We start from the raw sequence: 18,048 nt of genomic DNA, 5'->3' as shown, positions 1-18,048 counted from the left end.
TTTTGCCTTACCACATTATGATAAGCCTCAGAACCTCTCTAACTTTTAGCCCATCTGAGTCTCTGTTTTACTGATACAAAATGAAGAAGAAAATAATTGGTTCACGTTAAAATGATGTTCACTCAGTTCATCACATCACTCCAGCCTCTCCAAACAATCTTGTATTTGGCATCCCCAAAATTTTACCTTATGCTACCTTGAATATACTTTAAATTTTCGGATAAAACATTTTTTTTTTATTTTGAAAAGGTACCGTTAAAGTGCTACATGTTTCCAAACCAATCCAGACTTTTTTTATTGTAATTGCCCATTTTGTCTCATTGTGCACTTTTTTGGACTTCAAACGACTTTAATTCTTCATAGAGTCAACAAGGTGCTGGAAACATTCCTCAGAGATTTTGTTGCGTATTGACATGATCACACAGTTGCTGCAGATTTGTCAACTGCACATCTATGATGTGAATCTCCTGTTCTATCACTTCCCATAAGTGCTCTATTGGATTGAGATCTGGTGACTGTGGAGGCCAGTCGAGTACAGTGAAACCAGTTTGAGATTATCTGAGCTTTGTGACTGCACTCTATCCTGCTGGAACCAGCCATCAGAAGATGGGTACGCGATGGTCATAAAGGGATGGACACAGTCAACCACAACACTCAGCTAGACTGTGTTGTTAAACGATACTCAGTTGGTACTAAAGGATAAAAAGTGTGCAAAGAAAATACCCCGCACCATTACACCATCGCCTTTCCAGTAGATCAGCAGTTTCTGAAATCATCAGACCAGCTTGTCTGGCACCAACAACCATATAACTTTCAGAGTCCCCATTCTGATGCTCACTTTTGAATTTCAGGAGGTCTTCTTGACCATGTCTACATATCTAAATGCATTAATTTGTGCCATTGGCTGATTAGATAATTGCAGTAAGAGGTAGTCGAACAGTTTTAATCAAGTGAAATGATTTTAGGACATTATCAAGTTTGTTCTTCCAAATCAACAATCTCTCTTCTCATTTCGTTTTTCCCTAGCTGCCAAGTGAGTATGAAGCTAATCCAGAGCTGCTGTTTTATCGAATCACACACCTCAACCACCGCCAGCAGTACCTGATCTGGGCTGCAGCCGTCACCACTGCAGGCCGAGGTAACTTCAGCGAAAAGGTCACTGTGGAGCCAGCAGCCAAAGGTGAGTCCCTCGATATGAAAGGGAGACCCATGATTAGTGGAAGTGCCCACTGTTGATAAAAGACCCTCAAAATTTAAGTTTGATAATTTTATCGAGGTTCAATGCTAAATTTGTGAAGTAATCTTTTGACCGACTTTTTGTTTGGTGGAAGAAACAAACAGTGCCCTCTTTTTCCTGCTTATTTTCCCCTGCTTCTGTCCTCTCTCAGGAACTATTAGGATACATCCGCTGTTAGAGTGGTGCTGCTCTACAAACCACTCGTTTTCTCTCCGACTATTCTTCACCCCACTGCACCACTCATGAACTAAAAATAAGCATTTTTAAAGGATGTTTTGCTTTACATGCCCCATCATCTTCTTACTACATTACGTTCGCTATACAATGGAGGAAATAGTTATTTGCTCCCCTGCTGAATTTATAAGTTTGCTCACTTACAAAGAAATGAACAGTCTCTAATTTTTATGGAAGTTTCGTTTTAATGAAGAGAGACAAAAAATCCAGGAAAAATGCACATTACATGAAAGTTATACACTGATTTGTCTATAGATTTGTATGTAAATAAGTAATTGATCCCAGACCCAGCCACACAGACTGGCAAGCCAATCTGTGTGAGCCCGATCTTGCCTCATGGGGTGAGAATGATCATGAGAAAACTACACAGCAGAAGCTTGTTAGTGATCTAAAGGCATTTGGGACTGCAGTCACCAAGAATACCATTGGTAACACACTACGCCATAAAGGACTGTAATCTTGCAGCACATGTCATGTGTTTTTATTTGATAGTAGATGTGATGTAATTATTCCCAATATTATATTTTCTACTCCACAGCCCATAGTTTCGTTCTTTATTTCTGTGTTACTGCTCGCTTTGACGTTACAGAGGTGCACGATTAATTTTAGAGTTCAGAGGGCACCAGATAAACTGCCCTCATCCAGGGAAATGATAAGAGGGGAGCAACAGAGGGGACAGCAGGTGGAGGAAAAAAGAGCTGAGCTAACTAATATAGAAGACAATAGAGAGGCAAAGTGTTTAAGAAAATGAAAATGGCAGTTAAATCAATAGGCTTTGGATTAAAGGCCAGGTTGAATAAAGGCGTAAGAATGAATAGAGTGCCTTTTCTTTATCTGTTCATTCCTTTGACTTGGATGCAAAGGTTTGTTAATGTGTGCTCATATTGGAGTGTGCTGCTGATCGGCAGCTGTAATAGACAGTGTCCTCCAGGCTTGCTCACTCAATACTTCATTCAACCTTAACATAAGTGCACCAGAGCACTAGCATTAAGACGCCAAGCTTGGGAAAGAAAGCGAGACAGAGAGGGTAGGGGAGTGACAGAGAATAAGAGGGTTATGTGCCTGAATGGAAAGACTTTTTTTTTTTCATATCCCCTCTTCTCATTCTTTGTATTCTTTATATATACAAAAAAAAAAACACCCATCTCGCCCCTGCGGGCGGTTTATCCTTCAAGCTCGGGTCCTCTACCAGAGGCCTGGGAGCTTGAGGGTCCTGCGCAGTATCTTAGCTGTTCCTAGGACTGCGCTCTTCTGGACAGAGATCTCCGATGTTGTTCCCGGGATCTGCTGGAGCCACTCGCCTAGCTTGGGAGTCACCGCACCTAGTGCTCCGATTACCACGGGGACCACCGTCACCTTCACCCTCCACATCCTCTCGAGCTCTTCTCTGAGCCCTTGGTATTTCTCCAGCTTCTCGTGTTCCTTCTTCCTGATATTGCTGTCATTCGGAATCGCTACATCGATCACTACGGCCGTCTTCTTCTGTTTGTCTACCACCACTATGTCCGGTTGGTTAGCCACCACCATTTTGTCCGTCTGTATCTGGAAGTCCCACAGGATCTTAGCTCGGTCATTCTCCACCACCCTTGGGGGCATCTCCCATTTTGACCTCGGGACTTCCAGGTTATACTCGGCACAGATGTTCCTGTACACTATGCCGGCCACTTGGTTATGGCGTTCCATGTATGCCTTGCCTGCTAGCATCTTGCACCCTGCTGTTATGTGCTGGATTGTCTCTGGAGCATCTTTACACAGCCTGCACCTGGGGTCTTGCCTGGTGTGATAGACCCCAGCCTCTATGGATCTTGTACTCAGAGCTTGTTCTTGTGCTGCCATGATTAGTGCCTCTGTGCTGTCTTTCAGTCCAGCTTTGTCCAGCCACTGGTAGGATTTCTGGATGTCAGCCACCTCCTCTATCGGTGGTACATACCGTGCAGGGCCCTGTCCTTCCATGATGGTTCCTCGTCTCCCTCCTCTTTCTTGGGTTTCTGCTGCCTGAGGTATTCACTGAGCACTCGGTCAGTTGGGGCCATCTTCCCAATGTATTCTTGGATGTTCGTTGTCTCATCCTGGACTGTGGTGCTGACACTCACCAGTCCCCGGCCCCCTTCCTTCCGCTTAGCGTACAGCCTCAGGGTGCTGGACTTGGGGTGAAACCCTCCATGCATGGTAAGGAGCTTTCTTGTCTTTATGTCAGTGGCTTCTATCTCCTCCTTTGGCCAGCCTATTACCCCAGCAGGGTACCTGATCACGGGCAGGGCGTAGGTGTTGATGGCCCGGATCTTGTTCTTACCGTTCAGCTGACTCCTCAGGACTTGCCTGACCCTCTGCAGGTACTTGGTGGTTGCAGCCTTTCTAGCGGCCTCTTCATGGTTCCCATTCGCCTGCGGGATCCCCAGGTACTTGTAACTGTCCTCTATGTCTGCAATGTTGCCTTCTGGTAGTTCAATCCCCTCAGTTCTGACTACCTTCCCTCTCTTCGTTACCATTCGACTACACTTCTCCAGTCCGAACAACATTCCAATGTCATTGCTGTATAGCCTGGTAGTGTGGATCAGTGAATCGATGTCTCGTTCACTCTTGGCATACAGCTTGATGTCATCCATGTACAGGAGGTGGCTGACAACTGCTCCGTTCCGTAATCGGTATCCGTAGCCAGTCTTGTTAATGATCTCACTGAGGGAGTTCAGGCCTATGCAGAACAGCAGTGGGGACAGAGCATCTCCTTGGTAGATCCCGCACTTGATGGTGACTTGTGCTATGGGCTTGGAGTTGGCCTCTAGTGTTGTACGCCACATCCCCATTGAGTTCCTGATGAAGGCTCTTAGGGTCCTGTTGATCTTGTACAATTCTAAGCATTCCAGGATCCAGCTGTGGGGCATTGAGTCATAGGCCTTCTTGTAATCAATCCAGGCAGTGCACAGGTTGGTCAGTCTGGTCTTGCAGTCTCGGCTGACTGTTCTGTCTACCAGTTGCACCTCTGGTATTCTTGCCAATCCCTTTCTGTGCCCCACTCATGTATTGACCCATGTGCCTGTTCATCTTAGCCGATATGATGCCTGACAGGAGCTTCCATGTAGTACTGAGGCAGGTTATTGGTCGGTAGTTGGATGGGACCGGTCCCTTCTTGGGGTCCTTGGGGATCAGGACCGTTCGACCTTCGGTTAGCCATTCCGGGTGTCTCTCATTAACTAGCAGCTGGTTAATTTGTGCTGCCAGACGCTCGTGGAGTGCAGTCAGCTTCTTCAGCCAGTAGGCGTGAACCATGTCGGGCCCTGGTGCTGTCCAACTCTTCATACTGGAGACCCTTTCTTGGATATCTGCCACTGTGATGGTTACTGGTCCCTGTTCAGGGAGGTCGCTATGGTCTGCCCTCAGATCCACTAGCCACTGAGCATTGCCGTTATGGGTTGCGTCCTTCTCCCATATGCTCTTCCAGTATTGCTCCGTCTCCAGCCTTGGTGGTGCTGTTCTCTTATTGTTCCCTTGCCACTGAGAGTACACCTTTGCTGGTTCTGTGGAGAACAGCTGGTTTATTCTCCTGCCTTCTATCTCTCTGGTGTACCTCCTCAAGCGGCTGGCCAAGGCTGTGAGTCTTTGCTTGGCAGTTTCCAAGGCCTCAGGTATGGACAGTTTGCTGTATTTCTTATGCACCTTCTTTGCCGCACCCTTAGTTGGCTAACCTGGATATATATATATATATATATATATATATATATATATATATATATATATATATATATATATATATATATATATATATATATATATATATATATATATACACATATATATATGTTCTATTTTTTTCCAGCCAGTGTCACAAATTCAAATGTGAATTATAGAGAGTACACATTTCCTCTCAGTTAATTGTGCTTATTAAAAGAATTCTAGCAAGAAGATAAATCAATGTATGCACATGCATTAACACTGCGATGTATTGGTTCAAAACAAAGTGATTGTTAATTGGATTTGAAAATTATTTGACAACAGCAAAATCATCCGATTGGTACATATTAATTAGTCTATTGCTCAGCTGGTCTTATGGGCTGCTTGAGTGTTAATGCAATTAGCTCTAAAGGTCTTTTTATTAAATTTCTCTGCCTCTATACACCTTTCACTTTTTTCCTCTCCTGCACCAGCCCCAGCTAAAATCATCTCATTTGGCGGTACCGTGACCACACCCTGGATGAAAGAGGTGCGACTGCCCTGTAGCTCAGTAGGAGAACCTACACCTACCATAAAATGGACCAAAGACAGGTGAGAATCCACACTAGAAATACTGAAGCAGAGTGTTCTTGCTGCTGTAATTCCTCTGAGAATTGATTACAGACAATTAAGTGCACATGCTAAGGTAATGTGCAGACAGTGTACCTCACTTCTTGCCAATTTCATTTGGGATAGCCTCCAGCTTCATTGCAGTCCTGGTTGGATGAGCCATTAAAAATTATTATGAAAACCTTCAGACTAGAAACTATGCAAAACACCAAGTCAGATCCTAACTTACATCTTAACACAAGTGATCCACCTTAACCAGGAGTGGGCAATTCATTTTCTCCAGGGGCCACGAGAGAAGCTGGGACTGTTGTGGAGGGCCCACCAGTATGGTTATAATGAGATAAAGTTAATATTGAACAGAACTGAGTTCGTCTTATTGCTGCAGCTCTCCACAAAAGTCCCAGTTTCTCTTGTGTCCCCTTGGAGTCCATCCTCATGAGTAAAACTAAGACAAAAGAACATATAACGATATAGCAAAAATTAATAAATCATTAACATTGTTAATCAGAGAAATAGATTAGAATTAATTCAATTTTATTAATCTTTTATTATATTAAATAATTTTTATGACCATAGGTGTTTCAAAGTGGCTGCTGATACTTAATTAACCCTAATAATAGACTGAAGGTCCTCTTATCAGTGTCTCTTTCTCTTCAATAGTGAGGACACAGCCATACCAGTTTCTCTAGATGGGCAGCGTCTCATTTTGGCTAATGGGACTCTGGTGCTGCGCTCTGTCAAAGCTGAGGATTCTGGTTACTACACCTGCACAGCCACAAACACACTTGGCTTTGACACTATTATAGTCAACCTTTTGGTGCAAGGTAAGCGAATGGCTATAATGACACACACACTTAATAAACATTAAGATTTGCCAAAATGAATACATAACTCATCAAAAGTATGTCTTTGATAATATAAGTCATGGTATTATAAGATTCTGTGCCTCGTCCTCAGTACCTCCAGACCAGCCACGTCTAACCGTCTCTACCACCTCCACCTCCTCCATCACCCTGGCTTGGATACCAGGAGACAATGGCGGCAGCTCTATAAGAGGTGCGTAATTTTTCAGAGGAAAGCCGTATATCTGTCTCTCCTCTTGTGTACTCACATTACTTTCCTCTTGTCTATAGCTGACATGTTTGTCTTGCCTCAGCTTGTCTCCTGCCTGGCATTATTGGTAGTGTCTCTATTGAGCTATTAGTTTATTGAATGGTGTCTTGGTTTTATGTTTCCCTGTTAATTGTGTGTCTGTTTGATTAGCTGATTATTGATGAGCTGTATGTGAAGATGGCCACAGTGTGCGTGACTGGGTCTCTCCCTTTGGTCAGGCTGTGGCAGTTTAACTTATTACTGTTCTATATGACACACTCAAGCACCATATATGGTTTTGGTAAAGCCGCTATTCTACCTTATGTGATTACAGAATAAATGACAATGAAAACAAACAAATAAAACCAGAGAAATTTCAGTAGACGACATTTAGTAATAACTTCTTGCAATCAGCACATGAAGGCCTCCAAAATTGAATAGAATATACTCCTTTTGGAAACCGTGCTGCCAGGATGACCCAAGAAAGACTTGCGTGCATGCATTATGCAAAACTGAAACAGGATATAATGCATAAACTTAAACAGCCTCTACTGGATGTGCAGCTTAGTATTCAAATAGGGATGTGCCAGTATTTGCATACAGCATCTAGTCTTATGTGTCCATAAATCTTTTCTGTAGAACTTGTGTGATAGCGGAATGTCCCGTCGCTAAAGCCATCGGCTCATTGTCAGCAATAGTTCCTTGTCACGCACCTGTTTTGCAGTATCACTGCCCTGATGTCTGTATATGATTCCCTTTCAGAAAAAACATGCTAGTGTGCACTAATAAAGCCATTTTCAGCTGGTAATGAGGACTTTTTTCCAGTTTGTGTAAAAATAAAATAATTTCTAAATAGACAAATCGCCAAATGTTGCAGACTGGTCCCATATACTGAGAATCTTATATTCTGTACAACAGCAGTCAGTCATAGTGTTCTTCCAGCCTGTTGTTGTGCTGTTCTGTACTGTTCACTGTGCTATCTTCTGTTATGTTCTGCTGTGTCCTCTTCTGTTCTGTGACAGACCGAGGGTGACTATAAAACTTACAGACACTGCTCGATCTGCATGTTAACCCTTTTTAACGTTTTGGACTTCATCGCACCATCTGTTAGAGAAAGAGAGAGAGTAAGGAAATGAAGATGGTACAAAGAGTACAAGGAAACACTCAGAGTGAGACAGTCATATATGTGTAATCATATACAGGCAGAAGGAAAGACAGACAGAGGATTAGATGGAAGGTGTCTCAGAGTGGGAGGGAGTTGGCTCTTCAAGGCAGCTGATTATAAAAACAGTCACCATATTGCATGCCCTCATTTGCATAGATGCTCAGTCAGCGCCATCCCAGTCTTGGGGTTTGTAGGTAACTAATGGCGGCATAGACAGAGAGCAGCTACACCATCCTCCAATTGAGGCTTAACTGGACAAGGGAAGTGCAATCATACATTGCCATCTAGTGGCCAGCAGTGGTACCAATGTCTGAAATTTCAGTAGACTTTATATTAGTGAGGGATTTGCATCAATTTGAGAAAAAACTAATTATTATTTTGTGCATGTCTCATTTCTTATGCAGGTTTTGTTCTGCAGTACTCTGTAGACAACACGGAGGAATGGAAAGATGTTTTCATCAGTTCTAGCGAGCGCTCTTTCAAATTGGACAACCTGCGCTGTGGGACCTGGTACAAAGTCAAGCTGGCTGCCAAGAACAGCGTTGGTGCTGGACGTATCAGCGAGATCATTGAGGCAAAGACTCACGGGCGAGGTGAGAAGCTGGCAGAAAAGGACTTTAAACAATATATACAGCAGACAAGTAAAAAACAAATATTTTTACACAATGCAATTATTTTTGAAAAGGGGTTCTAGATAACACTCAGAAAATACAGCAGGTCAGGTTTAATGCACCTTTAAACGTACCTTTTCCGCAATCTCAAAATTTTAATTGACTTTTGAAAAATGTGAATGAATAGATGATATACGAATAGATCATGTGTTTTATTACAGAAGGGTTATTTTCTTTCATCTATGCTTCAGTCTATTCAAACGATATCAAATTAGTTTCAATATTAAATATCAGAATTAAAACATTTGATACATTTAATGCTTTTTAATTTACAAATGGCTCCAAAGCAAGGTTACGTGTCATTAGTAAGGCTTTAAATTAATGTACACTGCTCTCAAAATGCAGTGTGAAAGGTTTGCTTTATGGTCAGTGATATGACTGACCAGCGGGATGGTGTGCTGTATACTATCTGAACATATTTTGTTTATGCTGTCATTAAACTTCTTATAGTGCAGTCCAGTTTCAAATTTGGTAGTCATTGCAAAATGCATATTTAACCTCTTAGAGATTATGCAAACATATTACATACAATACTAAACTTTGCTGCTTCAGTTTTTGCTGTAACTGCATCAATATATTATTTAGTTTATTTAACTGAATGTTGTGTGCAGGTCTGCTGCTGATGACCTGTGTTAACCATATTACCTGTGAAATGCCATTCCAAATATTGTTTTAATATTCTGAGCATATTCTGCATCAAACCTTTGCTGCCTTTACAGAACCCCAGTTCAACAAAGACCAGCCTGTCTTCACCCACATTAACTCTAGCCATGCTCGCCTCAACTTGCAAGGCTGGGCCAGTGGAGGCTGTCCGATCACAGCTGTCACGCTAGAATTTAGACCGAAAGGTGAGTGGTTCCTTTTTCATTTTTCAGTTTTTGGTAATATTGGAGATGTCCTGATATAAATTCAATGGAAAAGTGACCAAACTTAGACATATATATTATTTTTGCTTGAAAAAATGTGATCATAATTAAGAGTCGTGTGCACTCGTGCAGGCACTTGGACATGGCAGAACGTGCGCACCAACGCCACCACAGATGTGTTCCTGGCAGAGCTGCGTGAGGCCACCTGGTATGAGTTAAAGATGAAAGCTTGTAACAGTGCTGGCTGTGGTAACCAGAGCTCCCAGTTTGCCACTCTAGACTATGATGGCAGTGAGTACAAGATGATCTTCATTTGCCATTTACTTTGGATAAATGGCATTGTTTTAATGAGAAATCCATTAAAATGGGTACCTTATGATATTGTCTTATGAAAGCACATTAAATTAATCTCTACAGGCACAATACCGCCAATTAAATCCCCTCTGGAGAGGAACGACGATGTCAAGAAGCTGTTTTCTATTGGCTGTCCTGTGATCTTGGTCACACTTGGTGTTGCGTTGCTCTTCATCATTCGCAAGAAACGCAAAGAAAAGAGACTAAAGAGACTGAGAGGTGAGAGAAGAAATAAGAAGAGAGGAGATAAGTGGTGAAAATGAGAGAGAATATTACATTCAGCCTGCAGAGCATTTATTCTAAGAATACTTGTTTGTCAAAAAAAAAAATTGAAAATTAATTATATCCTCTGTTCTCTTTAGATGCCAAAAGCTTAGCAGAGATGCTGATCAGGTAAGACTGGAATGTATTCTCAGCAAATTAAGCTTGAAATATTATTAAGCGTAACCTAAAATCCACTCAAAAATCAACTTTTTTTCCCCATTTTCTTCAAACCATGCATGTTTGTGTGTGCTTGTCTTGTATCTATGAATTAGTAAAAACAACCGCAGTTTCGACACCCCGGTTAAAGGGCCTCCTCAGGGCCCACGGCTGCACATCGACATCCCCAGAGTGCAGCTGCTAATTGAGGACAAAGAAGGCATCAAGCAAATCGGTGAGAGGAAGAGAGAGAGAGAAAGAGAGACTTGTCGCATATGTTCACACATCTATGCCGAGGACCGGATCGATGACCGTTACATGAAATGCGGTGTTAGGCTATTTGTTATTTTGTTGACACACAATATTTCTGCCTGTCATAGGTGAGGACAAGGCCACTATCCCTGTGACAGACACAGAGTTTAACCAAACTGGGAACCCTCAGAGCTTTTGCACTGGTGTGTCTGTCCATCATCCTGCCCTCATCCAGAACACTGGCCCTTTGATTGACATGTCTGACATCCGGCCAGGAACCAGTATGTGCTTTTACTCCTCACTCTCCATTATATCATTAAATGTTTAAACTGATTAAAGCAACATTTCTGCTCAGTTCAATTGAGTTATTAGTATTATTTTTTTCATGAATGATTCAAATGTTCTCTGGACCAAAATATGAAGATCTTTCTTATTTTTAAATTCTTGTTGATTTTTTTCCGGCTGTGAACATCCTGTGTGCATATGCCAACCCTTCTTATTTCTTCATCCATTTATCATCAGATCCAGTGTCAAGGAAGAGTGTTAAGTCAGCCCACAGCATCAGGAACCGCTACTCTAGTCAGTGGACTCTGACCAAGTGCCAGGCCTCTACGCCAGCCCGTACTCTCACCTCAGACTGGCGCACAGTTGGCTCCCAGCATGGCATCACTGTCACAGAGAGTGACAGCTACAGTGCCAGCCTCTCGCAGGACACAGGTTAGTACATGGGTGAAATGACACTTACAGCCATTAGCATGTACATACAATTAAGGCTATTTATCTGCAGGAAGCAAATGTGATTTTGCAGTAGGCTACATCTCAGCAGCGTTTATAAACCTGGATGAAAGGGACTTGCCTTCATTTCCTTTCCTTATTTTTTTGAACAGATAAAGGGCGCAACAGCATGGTGTCAACAGAGAGTGCCTCCTCCACCTACGAGGAGCTGGCAAGAGCATATGAGCATGCCAAGCTGGAGGAACACCTGCAACATGCTAAATTTGAGATTACAGAGTGCTTTATTTCTGACAGCTCATCTGATCAGATGACTACAGGTACCAACGACAATGCAGACAGCATGACATCCATGAGCACACCGTCAGAGCCCGGCATCTGCCGTTTTACTGCCTCGCCACCTAAACCCCAAGACTATGACCGTGGCAAGAATGTAGCTGTTCCCATTCCGCATCGCGCCAAGAGTGAGTCGTCACCTCTAAGCATGATTCTTTTTTGTCTGTTAGGATTTTTAATTTGAAAACAAATTTAAAAAGTATGGCCAAAGGCTTAAAATTGTATTGTGAAAATCAGACTTCATGTAAGTAAATGTTTTCTATAAATAACTCAAACATTGTAGACTGTAGATAGTATGCATGTATTCTGATTATTAGATGAGTTTATAGCAATTATTGTGGTGCACAGTATACTATCCATTACATCCTATAAGCTTGTGCAGTGATGATAAATTTTACTTTTCCCTTCCAGGTGACTACTGCAACCTACCCCTCTACATGAAGTCAGATCCCTTTTTTCGAAAGCAGGCAGAGCGTCATGACCCGTGTCCAGTGGTCCCACCACGTGAAGCCTCTATTCGTGGCCTGGCCCAACGTGCATACCACACCCAGGGCCGTCATGTGACTATGGACTCTGCAAAACAGCAGGCCCTAACCATGGGCCACTCTGGTCTGTCCAATCTCACATCCTCTGGGGCTTCCTCGGGAGGGGCAACAGGAGGCGGTGGTTGTGGCAGTGGGAGTGGAGGGGCATCTGCTAGCTCTAGCAGCTCCACACTTCCCCAGAGGACTCTCACAATGCCTGGCTCCTCTGCTGCAGGAGCCCAGAGTGCAGCGGCAGCTGCTGCTTCTGCTGCGGCTTCTGGGGCATCATCATCCTCCGGTGGAGGTGGGGCAGTAGGGGCCACAGGAGGGACCCCTGGAGGTGCCTCTTCATCTTCCTCCAAGATGGGAGGATCCAGAGACTCTCTCCTGGAGAGCAGCTCCTCGGGCTTAGGCAGACTACAGAAGCAAAGGGATGGAGGGGCGGGGGCCTACTCCAAGTCCTATACACTGGTGTAGCCTGTCATCACTGCGGCCTGTCACTGTAACTCTTCATTGAATGCTGGTCAAGCCATCGCTTGCCTAGAGCCTCTATGAAAAATTGGGGTGAGGAACATACAGATGCACAGCTTACCTGTCAGTGCCTGTGCTGTGCCAGGCTACAGGGGGCTGGTTGGGTTCCCACTGACAATATTATATGATGGGGTCAGAGTTGGGTCTCCACAGCACAGGGGTTTGCCTTTCTTTCTGCCTGATTGCTTTCTGTTATTATTGTGTCATTTTTATCTCTTACTTCATCACCCTGGGAAACACCTTTGCCAAAACATAGATGATTTATTCACATTTGTTAGCTCTATATTTTGATTTTCTGGCAAAGACACAGTACTTATGCACAAAATGCTTTCCACGTGCACTGTCTTGTTTTCTGGATCAAGACAGCTGTAGAATGAACCAGGTTGCTTGAGTTTCAGAGAGATGTGTATTAAGATTTTTAGGTTTTTAAAAATGTTGCTTTTTTGGCCTCTGATGGAAAGGAGCTCATATCACAGCATTGTGCCATGGCAGGATGCTTTATTGTATGCATTAACCACCAACCTTGGTGTTACACTGGCTCTGAAAGATTACTCCATCGTGGATTCTTACATTAGAGGCAATGGATGGACTGTCGTCTCAATATCAGATTTGAGACAAAGGGATTTTCATATACATGCAATGGATGATACAGCATAGTGGTCTTAATTGATGCTTTTCTAAACAGACTCAAAGCAGAGAAGATGGGAAAAAAATTCAAGCATCATGAAGTGCAAGATGAATCCAAACTTTTTCTTTTAAATCAGTTTTCTGTTTATTTTCAGATGATGGAAATATAATCTCATGTGCACTAAGAGAAAATTAGAATGGATCCAAGTAACAGAAACCTTCAACAGCCTGCGTGCGTGTGTGTGTGTGTGTGTGCGCGTGCAAGCGTGTTTGCGCAGGTGTATATGTGTGTATATAAATGTATGCATGTGGCAGGCACACCAACGATGGACCTTTTTAAAATCAGTCTGTATGCTGACCTCTTGGGCAGACATCTGTGTCAAAACTGACAAATGTTCATTTTGTACCTGTGAAAGGGGAGAATGGGTCGATGCTGATGATGTAACGCAACGACCCTAATTTGGTCCAGCATTTTGAACTTTGTTTTGTGATTGACGACATGGCTTAGGAAATGAAAAACACAGGAAAAGAAGTGGGTTTAGAAGAGAGCTATTACAGATTATAAGAACTAGGTCCCTCTTTTTCTCTTAAACTTCCTCAAGAAGGAAGCGACCATTATATGATTCATCATGGCGCCACAATATCCATTATGTTTTTTGTTTTAAGCCATTTTACCTGTGCCCTTTTCCTCCCTTTCTGTCCTTTCCCACTTTCACGTTTACCCACTCGGTCCATCATCATATCCATACAGTGTCACTGTGATCTACTGCTAGCTTACTGGCAGGTCAAAGAGACAGACTGACTGAGAGAAGAGGTCTAATATGCACAGACGGGCAGAAATGCTATTTGATGTGTAGTGTCAGCTTGAATGAGAAGCAAGTCGCAGCAGATTTATGGAGATTTATGAAGAAAAATCATATTTGCATAATCTTGAATTTATAAACAGACAGTAATGTTTAAGAGTATAATCAGAGGGATCGAGCGTCAATATAATGTGAAGTAGCAGAGAGATTTTTCTTCAAAAATAAGTGGTCTTTGAAACTAAAAGGAGTATTTTCAAGTCCCTCCACCTTGCTGAAATTATTTTTAGCTTTATGCATGGTACTGTATCTTTTTTTTATTATTACTATTAGTTCTTCTCCCAAAGCTTAATCCCATAACAAAGATCGTTCCAAAAAAAAAGAAGAGTTGCTCCACATGTTTTTCAGTGGTCGAACATAACATCAGGGCTCTCGCAATAGAAAAAAGAAAAAGATATATGTTTGTTTTCAAAAGTATGTACATATATATTTCTATTCAAATATATAGCAAATATATGAATATTGAAAAAAATGCAGAGAAATATAAAAGCCGTTCTAATTGAAAATATATATAAAAGATCACAAGACAATCGCTCAGAGTGAAAAAAATTGCCAGAAGAGAAAAAGGAAAAAGAAGAGGGAAGTTTAAACGGGTAGCACAACCATGGGCAGAAGATCTTAGAGCGAAAGGAAGTTGTGTGAAAGAAAATTAAGTGGTGAAACTGAGGTTTGAACCCCTTGTGATTTTGTAAATGTTCAAAGCTGTACCGCCTGTGCAGCAGGTAGCAGCTGAAAGGACAAGCACAGTAAAGTCAAATTATAGTGTGAGATTGTGTCGCTGGTTAACTGTGGTTTATGGCTCAGTGCAGAAAGTGTGGTGTTGAAAAAGAAAACAGTATAACGAGGACAGTCTATACAGTGAGAATCTTGTATTATGTTGTATTGTACCTTCTGAAGGTGTGTTCACAAACTCAATGCCATTACCTATAATTATAATTAATGACAACAAACAACCAACAAGTATTTCTGTTTCCTATCTGTGTCACAGCAAGTCATTCCCAAACTCCAGGAGTGCAGTCCAATGAGCATACCACACAGTGGCGTTTAAAAACTGCTTCTAAATGTATCCATGCTCCCTTTCGTTTGAAAACTAGCCAGGAGAGATATGTATTTTTGCTTTTTGTTGCTAATGGTTACGATGCCTTTTCTTTTAGCTTTTACATTTCAAGTTATGCAAATACTTGTCTTCAGAAAAACAAGAGTTTGGGAATGGGGCAGGCCTGCTTTCACAACCAGGGGCTTCCTTACTCCAGTTGTATGGATATTGGTTGGAATGATGAAATAAAGTTCTGTCCAACCTGCTTTCCCCAGTTCTTCTGTGAAGTTGCTTCTACCGTATAACACCGATCCTCTGTCAGTTTGCTTAAAGTAAATGTAATGTCTGTCTTTAAAGAAAATTCCACCCTCCAAACATTTCCAGAATTCTAGTAGGCCATAAATGTCCATGTAACATTTTGCCATTACATATAATATGTGTTTTAAATTTAGCTTATTTTGATACTTTATAGCAGATGTTCTTTATTTTTTTGTCCACCCAAACATATGAACACTGAATTGCTTTCAATGCATTTTACAAAGCATACTCACATAGTAAGGAAAATGCTAATCATACTCAAATTTCCATTTTAATATTAATGATAATACATCAGTTTTAGAAGTTTATGTATCAAATAGCGAGTATAGAAAAGATAAAATCACTAACATTTATTAAGGGAAAAAAACAATCCACTGGATAAAGTGGTCCTCATATTTTATTCTTATTTCTCTTATTATATTTGGACAGCTTTTCAGCTTACGAAACATCTGGGGTGGATTTTTCCTTAAAATACAACAACATACTTTCAAACTGACTTTGCCTGTGTTTGTAAGGCCAACTTCACACGTTCCACTTCCCCAACGTTTTCCCCATCTGCCAATCAATCAGAACCCCGTCTCCACCCCCACTGTTCCCCGTTGTCCACTTATACAGCTTATGTTTTACTCCATAATAGAAGACTTGTGTACATAGGAAAGTGTTTTGTATAAATGAGTACTATTTTCGACATCTTCACTAGAAACCAGGGCACAATGTAAACTTTGAACTGAAGCTATTGTAATGAAACAGAAGAGGACTTAACGGCAAGACTATAAAATTATACAGACACCGCTTTATCTTGATTTATGGACCAGTTAAAACGTGTCAGAGTGGACCATGCATAATTAAAAATATATATTGTTTTCTTCTTTTACAGGCCATTTGGTTGAGTTGTCTCCTTTTTTTTTTTTTTTTTGATTTTTTAATATTATTGTAATTTAGTTTGTTTTTACTTTGTCACAGAATTTAGAGTTTGCTTTTTTAAAAATCATTAATAAATTATTAATCCACATTTGTGGGGAGGGGAGCAGCATTGCATGTACTGAAAATTTTGCTGGTTATAAAAGAAAAAGGAAAATGGTGAATTGACCAATTTAAAAGGGGATTACTGAAACCATTTTCAAAATTTAGAGGTTGTTCCTTAAACTTTTATGGGGAAACATTGCTTCAATTTGCAATTGCTTGCGTTTAACTCTACATTTTCTTTTCTATGAAAATAAAACAAAAATGGGAAAAAAAGAGTACTCAACACCTTGTGCAATAAAGCTATCTTTTTATAAACTGTGATGATATTGTTTATTGGCGACTTACTGTTGAATGTTGAATCTTAACTTTTTCTTCTGTTTAATGAAAAATCATAAGAAGTGTGAATTTTTCAGCCATGGGGACATGTATGCTGTTGTGGATAGAGGAGGTTAAAAGCCAAATTTAACCTTTGCAAAGCCCCAAGACTTGTGTGAAAAAGGTCAAATGTGAACCAAGCCTGGGGAAATCTGTGCTCTTTAGTCTCATCTCAAACTAGTAGTAGAAACTTTACTGTAAATTGTAAACTGTCTTTAACTCTCCAGAGAACCAAGGAGTTTGAAATGAGGTGAAAAGTACTTTTTTTTTTAAATTATAGACAAAATATAGCCTATAAAACTTGACATTTTTTTAAGACTGCCCAAATTGTTTAATCATCTTGCTTCACTTTTTTCAGCTAACTTTATTTAAAAAAAATAAACACAGCAAGGTAATAAAATTGGCTTTTATGTTGCTCTGAACAAGTAATTATTAATATTTGGAATATTTTGCAGTTCCTCAGTAATTACTTTCATGATATCTAAGTGTACTTAAATGCTTATTTTCGTCAGCATCTCCACACAGCCCCTTTAAACTATATGGAGTCATGCATGTTAGCTTTTACAGCTAGTACTGCACTTTGTGTAGTGCTTAAAAAATTTACAAGGTATACCTTATACCTTACCCAATGTGAGATTTGTGCCACACAGTTAAAATCTGATCATTAAAAATTATTTTCTTTTAAATTATGTAATCATTAATCCTCCAGTACACTCAAGCTCTTTAATCAAAATGATATTTTTGATACTGAAATATAATTTTTGTTCTTATCTATGAATTGTCGTATTTAATCTTAAATAAAAATATGATTAAAAATATAGTCAATTACATTATTATTTTTTTATTAAGATGCTTAATTTCTGACTCCTAAAGCGAGCAGGCTCAAATTTGGATATAAAAACATAAATTCTGTTTGTTTGCCTAATAAATAACAATATAATTTTTTATATAAGTTTTTCAACATGTTTTTGACAGATTTGAAACATTTTAGTGTTTTCATGTTAATAATAAATGTAAGCACCATCCAACCAGAAGGATTTATTCATAGTTGTCTCTCTGGGTTGTCTCTGTGGTAGAAAACTGACCTGTAGGTTTCAGACCTGGGAAACTGACCAGCCTAATATTCAGCATTGTCACTGATTCCTTCATGTTTTATTTATGTTATTGCACTTCC

General features: G+C 40.8%; 1 protein-coding gene across 1 annotated transcript in view; it reads left to right on the top strand.

Annotated features, from left to right (window-relative positions):
* dscaml1 (Down syndrome cell adhesion molecule like 1) overlaps positions 1-16,820 on the top strand; it is a 100,774-nt gene extending 83,954 nt beyond the window's left edge. Inside the window, exons 22-35 of the mRNA XM_084951758.1 lie at positions 1,027-1,180; positions 5,614-5,731; positions 6,410-6,573; positions 6,707-6,805; positions 8,411-8,599; positions 9,397-9,525; positions 9,676-9,834; positions 9,961-10,116; positions 10,260-10,290; positions 10,434-10,552; positions 10,698-10,850; positions 11,092-11,286; positions 11,457-11,765; positions 12,049-16,820. Coding sequence (XP_084807884.1) covers positions 1,027-1,180; positions 5,614-5,731; positions 6,410-6,573; positions 6,707-6,805; positions 8,411-8,599; positions 9,397-9,525; positions 9,676-9,834; positions 9,961-10,116; positions 10,260-10,290; positions 10,434-10,552; positions 10,698-10,850; positions 11,092-11,286; positions 11,457-11,765; positions 12,049-12,638 — 2,565 coding nt within the window. The 3' untranslated portion in view covers positions 12,639-16,820. The remainder of the gene's footprint in view (positions 1-1,026; positions 1,181-5,613; positions 5,732-6,409; positions 6,574-6,706; positions 6,806-8,410; positions 8,600-9,396; positions 9,526-9,675; positions 9,835-9,960; positions 10,117-10,259; positions 10,291-10,433; positions 10,553-10,697; positions 10,851-11,091; positions 11,287-11,456; positions 11,766-12,048) is intronic.
* The last annotated feature ends 1,228 nt before the right edge of the window (positions 16,821-18,048 follow it).

Source organism: Perissodus microlepis, chromosome 14 (genome assembly GCF_051167445.1).
Source record: "Perissodus microlepis isolate ML-2025 ecotype Zambia chromosome 14, ASM5116744v1, whole genome shotgun sequence".
Classification (NCBI taxonomy): Eukaryota; Metazoa; Chordata; class Actinopteri; order Cichliformes; family Cichlidae; genus Perissodus; species Perissodus microlepis.
Note: the sequence above shows the minus strand (reverse complement) of the source record. Positions and strands in the feature narration are given on the sequence as shown.